The sequence below is a fragment of the Zingiber officinale genome, chromosome 1A (genome assembly GCF_018446385.1).
Source record: "Zingiber officinale cultivar Zhangliang chromosome 1A, Zo_v1.1, whole genome shotgun sequence".
Taxonomy (NCBI): Eukaryota; Viridiplantae; Streptophyta; class Magnoliopsida; order Zingiberales; family Zingiberaceae; genus Zingiber; species Zingiber officinale.
The window spans coordinates 193,887,492-193,898,388 of record NC_055987.1 but is presented as its reverse complement, the minus strand read 5'-3'; the positions used below and the strand labels follow the sequence as shown (position 1 = coordinate 193,898,388).

Here is a 10,897-nt window from a genome sequence, read left to right as displayed (position 1 = left end):
GGAAACAAATATTACGTTCAGACTATCAGTAGCTTAAACGATTGAAGCACGGAGAAGTTAAGTCATAATGACTTGGCATTTGCAACAAGGTCAAGCACAAGAGAGGCACAAGTCTATTTTTTTTTTTTAATCAAAATAACATATAAATTTAAAAGATCATCATCAAGCTCTAGAATGAAAAGGACCAAGGTTGATATGGTTTTTAAATGGACAAGTAGAAGAAGCCAATTCAAATTTAAGAACCAGGAAACTTACAATTGTTAAGAGATGCTTGGCTCTCTCCTCTGTTGACTATTCGTTGATTCAACTAAAGCCCGTACAATTAGTACTTTTAATTTCCGATCTGGTGAGGACAAATGGCAAGTTCCTGCAAACCACATCTAAATTATTGTTAGTTAAAAGAAAGTTGAAAGTCTCATATTCTTTACAAGTTAAAAAAGTCACAAGACAACGATCAATAAATAATTTTGCAGAAACCAAACAGAACGAACTTCCAAATGGAGAAGAAAGAACATGCTGATAAACTAATAAGAAATGAAATGAGATCAAAAGGGAATTGAGTTAATTTTAGAGAATGCTACAACTGTTGGGTATTACGATATTTCATGAGATGATCTCATTACTTGCACTAACTACCTAACGAGTGGCGCTAGCATTCATTACCAAACCAAATCACCAAAGCAAAAGCCGATAATTAGAGTTTGTCCTCAAATTAGTTCTAGCCGACCTCAATAAATCATAATAATCTGCAGCAGTTGGCAGCAGTTTGCAGCTTCATCATTGTTTGCTTTTTCTTTAAACAAAAACAGAGATTAGATTCAACTGAGTCAGTCAGTCTGAGAACAATTGAGGAACAAATACTTGAACATGTAAACATACGCTGATTTAAAACATGGCATTGACAACAAGAAGGATTTTTTTTCCTAGATCAGCTCAAAATTACATGTATTTTGATGCGCTCTAATCTAGTTCAAGTGGTTCCTCACTGCGCATCAAGCATAATCACTTCTCGCAGAAGTACTAAAAGAAAAGCGAAGGAAACACTGTATCCAGGAAATGCTCTCCTCCTATACACAAGGGCCGGGGAGGGCAAAATGTTGGGAAAAACCAGGGCAGTGTCAATCGAGAAGCAGCGAAAACCATGGAGGAGAAAGGTCAGATCGGAGAAGCGGAGCTGGCGCTGTCACTGTCCGGCAGTGCACGGAAGAGCTCCTCTAACGCCGGATCGTAAGAAGAAGACGCGGCGGGTGACGAGGAGAGGAGGAGGAGGCGGCGGAAGAGCGGGACGGGACAGTGGATCCGCAGCACGCCGCGCTGCGCGTAGCCATACTCTTGCGCTGACCGACGGAGGAGCTCGACGAACGCCGGCCGGCCTAGGAGCTCCGCCCGCACCGCGAACCGCTCCATCTCCTCGCCGACGCACACTGGGACGTGGCCCCCCGGCACACGCCGACGCGGCGCCGAAGCCCCCTTCCCAGGCGCACGGCAGTGCGACGCGTCTGCTACCCTTACGATCCGACGGATAAGCCGCTTCATCCCTCCCCTCCGACCGCGATCCGCACACAAATCGACGGCCAAAGCAGAGATCGAACGGTCGACGCCGTGGATTAGGGTTCGAGAACAGAGCGAGCAGCGCCTGAGCGGAAAAGGAGGGGCGGGTGTATTTATAACCATTTTCCGGCATCATAATGAATTTGTTTCCATTTTTATTTCTTTAAACAAGTGGGTGGCCGGGTGGGTGAGTGAAAGGGACTACGGAGAGGTACGAATTTTGGGTATCCAACATCGAAGAGATTCGACCGCTATCCGAATCAGAACAGCGAACATCAAATTAAACGGATAGATTATAATAATCACGAACATATCAACGATCTGACAGTAGGGATCAACCTCTGGGTATGGTTGTGGAAGGTTGGGTATGGAACTGGCAGTTGCACCATCCGTATTCCCATTTGTACGGCGACCGTGAGCCGTCCCTGCTGCGTCAGTTCACGTGAAGGACCGAGAAGGGGCCCGCGGCCACGTTACGTTGTCTTCGGTTGGGACTATATTTAATGACCAAAATAGGCTTCACAATTAAACAATTCCTTTTTTGGATGAAAATAATCCAAATTCGTCACTTTATTATCAGTAAGCACAATCGGATGAATTTTTCAGGGTCATTAGAAGTGATAAAATATTTAAATTGCAATTAATTATAATAAATTTATAGAAAATTTTCTTTTAAATAAGATAAGACTAACTAAATTTATTATATTTTAAATCATAAATATTGAATAATCTTATTTATATTAAATAAATAAAGGATAATACTAAATGATCAGAATTTGACCAGCTAGAATTCATGTATGCATACATGTATAAAGATATTTTAGTAAGGGTAATACTAAATAGTTAGAATCTGACCAACTAGAATTTATACATGCATGCATGTACAAAGATATTTTAGTAATATCATATGCATATATTAATTACATGCATGTACATGCATATATTATAATTGGACGATAGAGAATTCTAGTTGATCAGATTCTGGCTGATCCGGCGGTAAGAATGGGGGACCCCATTTAGCAGAGTCAACGCCACGTGGAGGTCGAAAGGTAAAAGGCCAACCAGAAGCTTGGCCGAGCTGATTATGATGGTGACGACCGGCTGAAGCTTCCGAGCGGAAGCGATGCCGACGCTCATGATGAACAGTATAGTAGTGCCGAGCGGATGGCTGCTCGGTAGAAAGAATAAAGTATCAACACTGCGAGCGGTCCGAGCACGACGAAGCTCCGGCGGATCGGCCGTCCCGGTCGGACGTGAGAAACCGCCGTCGGGCGCTCATCATGGAACAAGGGCGAAACATCCTCGGCGGCGGGTGATCGCAAGATCTTAGGGCATGGGCTCCTTGTCCCGTAGAGACATGCTCGGATGTAGCGATGAGGGTCGACAAGCTCATCGGCAAGCCCGTACTAAGGTATGGCACGAACACGTGTGCACCTCGGTATGAGTGCACATGCCTCTTCTGACCCTATATGGGTCCTCACCCAGAGATGCGCTCTCGCATATTGGAAGATCCTCTGCATGCCTTGCCGACTTGGCGTCGGAGGGTCGTCATGGGGACCCCTCCGGCCCGACCCATGCGGGGTTGGGAGGTCGGTGCGGTGGCGGAGGCGAGGAGGCACCACGTGCCCGTCAGTCGATTCGGCTCGGGCGGGATCGATTTAAATTGATCACAGCCAGTCATCTCATCGGCGACTCCGAGCGTCTCGGCTCGGCGGCGGCAGCCCATGCCCTGAGATCTTGCGGGACCGCCGCTGTGTCTGTCGATGATGAGCCGACCGGCGATGACGGCCGTGCCGACGTGGACGCGGCCGTGGCGCGCTGGCAGCGGTTCGCGCCGCTCTTGGCGCGCCTCTTCCCCGAAGAGGGCGCCGGCCGGATCGACTCGCCGCTCGTCCCGCTGGAAGAGCGCCTGTCCCGTGACGTCCTGGACGGCGCCGACGGGCGCGTGACCCCCTCTGTGGGTCCCCCATTCTTACCGCCGGATCACTTGCCTCCTCTTCAAGTCTAGTCGAAGGAGGCAGTGAGTCTGACTAACTGGACTGTGAGTCTAGCCGACGGCTCCTCCATGCTAATACTCTCCGCCCGGTCAGCCGTAGAGATATCCTTGAATGAATCAATGATGGCCTTCACCGGATCTCCTCGCGTTCTGCCCCAATCTTCGACATCAAGGTTGATCATACCTTCATTAAATGCTCTGAATGATTGACTGCCACGTGGAGCAATGCCATCAGAGTACGGAGGCGGTGGCATGATATTTTGATGTGATCGAAGCAATTCGAAATAAACGGCTAAATGCATGCTTTGATTCCCGTGACCTGGATCCGACGGTGGAGGCCGCCCGGCCCTCACCCTATAAATTCTTCGTTTCTTTCTCACCTTCACTCGCCTCCGTTACCTCTACTGTTGCCCTCTGCGCTTTGGAGCTCCGGCGATCTTGTTTCTGCCCTTTGACGCTCTTCGGCGCCTTTCCTCGATCCCTCTTCCCTCAGTAAGGTTTTAGATCTTTCCTTCTTCCTTTCTGGTACTAATTCGCATTTCTTCCCTTAGCTCCAGTCTTTGAAACTCCTTTTCTTCGTCTTTGAAACTTCTTTTTTGATTTCTTATGTCCGGATCATGGCCAGTTCTTCTCATCCCGAAGAACAATCCCTAGGCCCATGGTATACTACCATGCGGTCCCGTTTCGAACAACGGGATTTTGATATTTTGGCTGACAATTTCGAAATCCCCGAGGATTTCGAAGTTCGCCTAGCTGGTCCCGCCGCTCGGCCACACAGACCGCCGCGCGGCAGTTTCTGTGTCTTTCGCGACCAATTTACCGCCGGTCTGCGGTTCCCCGTGCATCCTTTTATAGTAGACGTCTGTAATTATTTTGGCGTGCCGCTCGGAAGTTTAGTACCAAATACCTTCCGTCTCCTCTGTGGCGTTGTTGTTTTGTTTAAGATTCACAACATCCCCCTCCGACCGGAGGTCTTCTTTTATTTCTACTACCCTAAGCAAGCCGAGCCGGGCACCTTTATGTTCCAAGCTCGACCCGCCTTGGTCTTCTTCAACAAACTACCCACCTCCAATAAACATTGGAAGGACTATTATTTCTACATCCGCATGCCCAATCAGCCGAACTTCCCGACCCAGTGGCAGGTCAGTCTTCCTCCTCCTCCCGAGTTGAAGAAATTCAAGACCCGACCGGATTATCTTCACGCCGCAAATGTACTAGCCGGTCTGCGGCTTGACATCAACAAACTTCTTCACGAGGGAGTGATGTACATTTTTGGGCTGAGTCCTATACGGACCCCACTTCCGACCGGCTTCGGTAAGAATTTTGCTTGGGCATTTGCTTTAATTGCTAACTGATTTCTTCTTCTTTTCATGCAGCTGACATCGTCATGGACTCGGTGATGGCCGGCGTTCTGAAGAGAAAGGCAGCGGCGCTGGAGGCCGCTGCGGCTAAGGAAATGAGGCGTTGGGTATTCAGTCGGTCGGTTCTCACGAAGGAGAGAGCGGCACCCAGTGAATCGGCCGCTCAGGCCTCTCAACAGCAGGTGGCCAGCGGAACTATCCCCTCCGGGGGTTCGGGAGGAGGAACAGCCCTGCAAAAGAGGTGCCGGGTGGAGACTCCGCTGCGCTCGGCTACCTCCGCGGTCCAACCCTCCGACCGGGCCGCTGTGACTGCTAAAGGCAAGGCGCCAGTGCCCGACCATTCCGGTCGACACTCTCCCCCCTGCTCGCCGTTCAGTCCAACGCTCGACCATCCATTCGCGGTTTTCTGCGCCAGCTTCTGATCCCGGTCGGGCGATCCCCGGTCACGGCCGCACAATACGGGTTACTCTTCATCTTCCAACTGAAGAGTTGCTGCTAGAAGCCGACCGGCCAACCGTGCCCGAGCACACCATTACTTTGAAAGGACCCCTCGCTGAGATGTGGGCCGACGCTTGGGCGCGCGTAGCAATGATCCCCCTCCGGAACTTAGCCAACAGCCACATGCAAGCGGCTACGGGGGTAAGCTTGTTGAAGTTTTGTCAGAATATTTCCGCTCGGCTTTTAACAACTGCGCCTTCTTGCTTCAGAGATGGGTGGAAGAGATAGCAGTTTCCAGCCGCCTGGCTATGGCGGACGAGGAGATAAGGCAACTGCAGGCGGCAGGTGGTCCGAGCGGCTCCCAAGGCCCTTCCTACTCCGAGCTGCAAAAAGAGCTGAAGAAAGCTCAAACTCTGCTGGCTGCTGAGCAGAAGAAAACAGCTGACCAAGCCCACTGGCCACCACTCGGAAGAACACGGCCATCTCCGATCCGGAGAAGAAAACGTGGAGGCCCGGGTGGAGTTGAAGATAAAGGAGCGCGGAGCAGCTTGACCGGAGAAGGCAGGCCGCTTGGCCGATGCGGAGAAGATTGAACATCTGAATGAGGCCCTCACAAGCTCCCAGGCGACCTTCAAAGAATACCAGGATGCCGAGCCGAGCCGAGTTGCCGCTCTCCGACAAAGCCATATCCGATCGCCCGAGTTCTCGGAGAAAATTTGCGAGCGGATGTACTCAGCTTTCGACTTGGCCATTACGGCCACTATGACCTATCTGAAGTCGAAGGGCCTTCTTCCGGAGTCCACCAATATTCCAGCCGGCGATCAGGTGGAGCTCCTGAGCAACATTCCGAGGGACCTCTACGACTACATTGAGTAATTCTTGTAATTTCGCCGCTCGGCTGAACATGAATCTTTTTGTACTTAGGCCACTCGGCCTAAGGTTGTAATTTCAATGAAATGCTTTCCTTTCGTGTACTCTATCTTTTTGCACTGTCCCCTTGCTAATACTTGTGCTGCCCGCTCGTCTACTATCACACCTTTGGCATTCGGGGTGCATTCTTGTAAGTGTTTTCCCCAGCCCTTCCGTTCGGCCGAATATCATTCTGTGATGCTAGCAAGAATCGCTCGTTATAAGCCGATCAGAACCTTTATACCTCGAGTCTGAGCGGAACTTAGCGTCGGTCTAACAATATCGGCGGAGAATACGGATAATTGCAGTGTCGACGATATTCCGCTCGGATTATTTATAGACGCCGACTCGTCTCTCGATCTTTAACGACGGAGCTCGTCGGCGCGGATATTTATAGCCGGACGGCGCGGCTCTCGATCTTTAACGACGGAGCTCGTCGGTTCTTCCGCTCGGATCCTTTATAGACGCTGGCTCGTCTCTCGATCTTTAACGACGGAGCTCGTCGGCGCGGATATTTATAGCCGGTCAGCGCGGCTCTACGGTTTAACGTCTGGGTTAGACGGCCTTCGGCGCGGATATTTATAGCCGGTCGGCGCGGCTCTACGGTTTAACATCTGGGCTAGACTGTATTCCGCTCGGAGGGTTTATAGACGCCGGCTCGTCTCTACGGTTTAACGTCCGGGCTAGACGGTCTTCCGCTCGGAGGGTTTATAGACGCCGACTCGTCTCTACGGTTTAACGTCTGGGCTAGACGGTCTTTATAGGCTAATTTTGACGCTTTAACGTCTGGGCTAGACGGTCTTCGGCGCGGATATTTATAGCCGGTCGGCGCGGCTCTACGGTTTAAAGTCTGGGCTAGACGGTCTTCCGCTCGGAGGGTTTATAGACGCCGGCTCGTCTCTCGATCTTTAACGACGGAGCTCGTCGGTGCGGATATTTATAGCCGGTCGGCGCGGCTCCCCGGCCCGACTTCTGTGCAGGTTCGCCGGAGGTCGGTGCAGCTGGCCGGAGACAGAGGAGAACACCACGTGCCCAGCGTCCGTCGATTCAGCGACTCGGACAGGATCACTGGCCAATAAGATTTACTCTTTTAGTAATATCATATGCATATATTAATTATATGCATGTATTATAATTGAATGATAGAAAATTTTAGTTGACCAAATTTTAACCAACAAAATTTACTCATAAATAAATATGTTAAGTTGGTAATACTGAATAAGATGGAGAGTTTAAAGAACAAGGTGCACATTTCTTGTTTTCGTTTAAAGCTAATAAATGGTCAGTTGAGAAATTTATGACAGGTAACATGGAGAAGGGTAATTTGGGAAATCTGGATGGTGCTAGGGCCGGACACACGCACGTAATTGTACGGTGGCGGAACCGCGCAGGCGTCCCCACGCGTCCGTACTAAAGTCGTGACTTGGAATTCCACCGGTTGGGACCCGCGTTGTCGATCGACTGGTAAGGCCACCATTGGGCCTCTCCCGGTAGACCCAACCGCCCGACAGAGTTACCCGACCGACCGGCACGGTTGTGCGAGTTATTTACGAGGCGGTTCCCGTGCCACTCCCGTCCTGTTCTGGTGCCCTGCGAGAACAGTTTAAACCCGGAACTAGACTAGGACAACGCCGTATTAAATGAAGCCACGTGCTACTAAACGGGCTCCTAATCCTGAGGAAAGGGCGGAGATGGCTGGGCCAGCGAGCAGGGCCCGCTGACAGATAATCGGTATTCGGAATCGAGAAAGCATCGGACGACCGCCAGCGCACGCCAACGGATCATTGATTAAGTGCGTGCTTTTGTCGTTGTTATCGGGTTAGCGGTACTCACAATGGCTCCGCCTCCGAACCCGCACCAACTACCTACCACACATCACAATCACTTGTCACTTCTGATGCAACAATTGCACAAGAGAAAACACTAATCAAAAAACGAAAGCCTCAAGTATAAACTAACAAGCATAGTGATTAATATTGTTTGGATTTATATATATATATAGAAATTTCAAAGAAATGAAATAAATTAATTAATTAATATAACAGCATTTCCGGAATGCGCAAGCTAAGGACAAAAAGGCAACAACAAAGAGAGAAGGAGAGAGAACAAGATCTGTGACAAGCAATATCACGAAGAGAATCTGATAAAAGGATTCACTTTGACCCACAGAATCATGGTCGAAACTTGTGCGTGGAACATCCATTAATTGTACGAATGGTCAAAACTGGAAAAATAAAATGACAGTATATTGTTTGGTAAGGGCATCCCTCAGGGAGATTTTTGTGAGGTTTTTGATGTTTCTCTTTTTCACGTGTCATCGAAAATTAAGAAGAAGGATTTGGAGATGCAGGACGTATAGAACCCGAGAATTGATTGATAAACAAGTTGAGAAATGTCGCCCAATTTGGAAATGTCAAGTCTACGACGCCATATATAAAGCTAGTGAATTATGATGGTTCCTTCTCAAGCTAGGAGCCAAATTAAGTGTCAAAGGCTGACCGTTATGTAAATGCTATCTAGAGATAGATGGTAGTTTACGGTCAACAGTTGTGTGAGTGTGACGTGAAAACGAGATAAGTAGACAATCAAAGTCCACATTTAATCATATGGTCGATTCATTTATATTTGATATTGTGTGGTTTCGCAATTGCAAAACTAATTATTTACACATTGGGCATGAACTACATAAGATGTGCATTCTCTTGCAACTCTACGGCTCGAGTTTGGGGGGAATTTGCTGTGAGGTTAATTTAATTGATGATTCATCAAGGATGCATGTACTCAACCCAACTTAGCTTGTGTTTCCTTAGGGATGATTGATTGGGTCGATTATCAAAACATGCATGTGCTTGTTTAATTGACTAATCATCTACGACTTTGAATTTGAGTGAGTCGATGAGAACCTTCGTGCTTGGTTGCGTACGTAATTGTAAAGACTGGCCAAGTATCGAAAGTTCAATCATGTGGAGAAGCGTCCTTCCATATGCAAGGACCAGTGATAGAATTTTAGTTGACCATCAGCAAATGCATAGACGAAATATAGACCCATCCTACTTCGATTGAAAAGTAAAACTACTACACACATTATATATTGAAAAGTAAAACTACTACATTTAAACATATTTGATCCCATTCAAAAATTGAGTCAGAAGGATCACAGAGTGAGGTGAATGAAATATTGATGAAGTCATGACGTCCCGAAAGGGGACGTGCTGAGATGGCTTCTGTGTTGACCAAGTCTTCGGAAGTCCTTTGGTCAACGCTACCTGCAGTCAGCGACCGAGTTGACCCAGCCCCCGGTACCCCGATACTCGAGGCAGATCCAACGAATATATGGATGGGACACGGCTCGAGTTATCGCGACCCGAAAGAGTAGACGACGCCCGATCAAGATGGAGAGCTGGATCTGACGACGAGAAGCTGAACACAACACGGAACCGGAAGACAAGCTGCAGGTCGGGATAAAACACCAGCACACAGGCCGGGGTACTAACGGCATGCAGGCCGGGACACGAAATTAGCATACAGACCGGGACACTAGGTCGGCACGTAGGCCGGAACACGAGATCGGCACGCGGGCCGGGACATAAAAAATAACATACATGTCATGACAGAATACAGTGACAACACGGGCTTGAAGGCCCGATCCACATCGGAATCATACGACAGTAGTAGATCAGATATCAGACCTGGAGTGGGCGTGTATGATGGTGTATATCAAATGTGGAATCGACCTCGGATGTGCACCACAGGGTGGGTTGGAAACCGACCAACACGATGAGGATCGACTCTAAGCGACAATAAGCACAGGATGTCGGAGATAACGCTGAATGGAGAAGATGCCATCTGCCTCTGCTGGAGAGAGTGCCTTGCGCTGTAAGCGCTGTAGGCAGCATTGGATCTGGAACGAGGTGGCTCAGGTACAACTCCGGTGAGAGGAGGAAAGGAAGAGGAGCGGCAGCGAAGAGCGGCGTGAGGAAGAGGAGAGGGATAGTAGCCAGTCCGGCAGAGGCGACACGTGGGAAGGAGGAGAGGGAGAGGAGAAGAGGAGAGGAGCGGTTGGAGGCCAGTGTCCGGCGTCGCGAGGAGGAAGAAGAAGAAAGATGGGCCGATCTCTACGGCGAGGAGTTGATCACGAGGGGGAGAAGGGGAGGAGAAGAAGTGACGGCCGGTGGCCGTCGTCTGAGCCAGCGAGGAACCTGGGAAGGAGGAAAGACCCCTTCCTTTTGCTTCTGTGGCGGCGGCGAGGTCTGACCACTACTGCTCGCAGCGTTGACGGCTGGCATACAGAGGAGGAAAGGGGCGTCAGTGGCCGGCGGAGGCGTCGCGAGGGGGAGCAATGGGTTCGGCGGCGGGCGTCGTCGCCGGCGAGGAACGTGAGAAGGGATAAGCTGTTGGTGGCCCGGTGCATTCACGAAGAACCCCCTTCTTACGTTGTGAACAGTACCCTAAAATGGGTTGCTACAGTAAATTGGCCAAAATACCCCTCCTCCTCTCCATTAATCATTCCTCTGCCCTTGATACCTATCCACATCATAAGTCTCCCCCTCAAGTCTAGTCGAAGGAGGCGCGAGTCCGACTGACTAGACCCAACCAAACGAAAAACAGAATCGCTACTGAATGCAAAGTCACATCGCGGGTC

At 49.7% G+C, this 10,897-nt stretch overlaps 1 protein-coding gene across 1 annotated transcript; it reads right to left on the bottom strand.

The window, feature by feature from the left end:
* Positions 1-898: 898 nt before the first annotated feature.
* On the bottom strand, positions 899-1,671 carry LOC122039016 (auxin-responsive protein SAUR71-like). Its single transcript, XM_042599028.1, has one exon. The coding sequence runs from the start codon at positions 1,534-1,536 to the stop codon at positions 1,156-1,158; it is 381 nt and encodes a 126-aa protein (XP_042454962.1). The 5' UTR covers positions 1,537-1,671; the 3' UTR covers positions 899-1,155.
* Between the last annotated feature and the right edge of the window lie 9,226 nt (positions 1,672-10,897).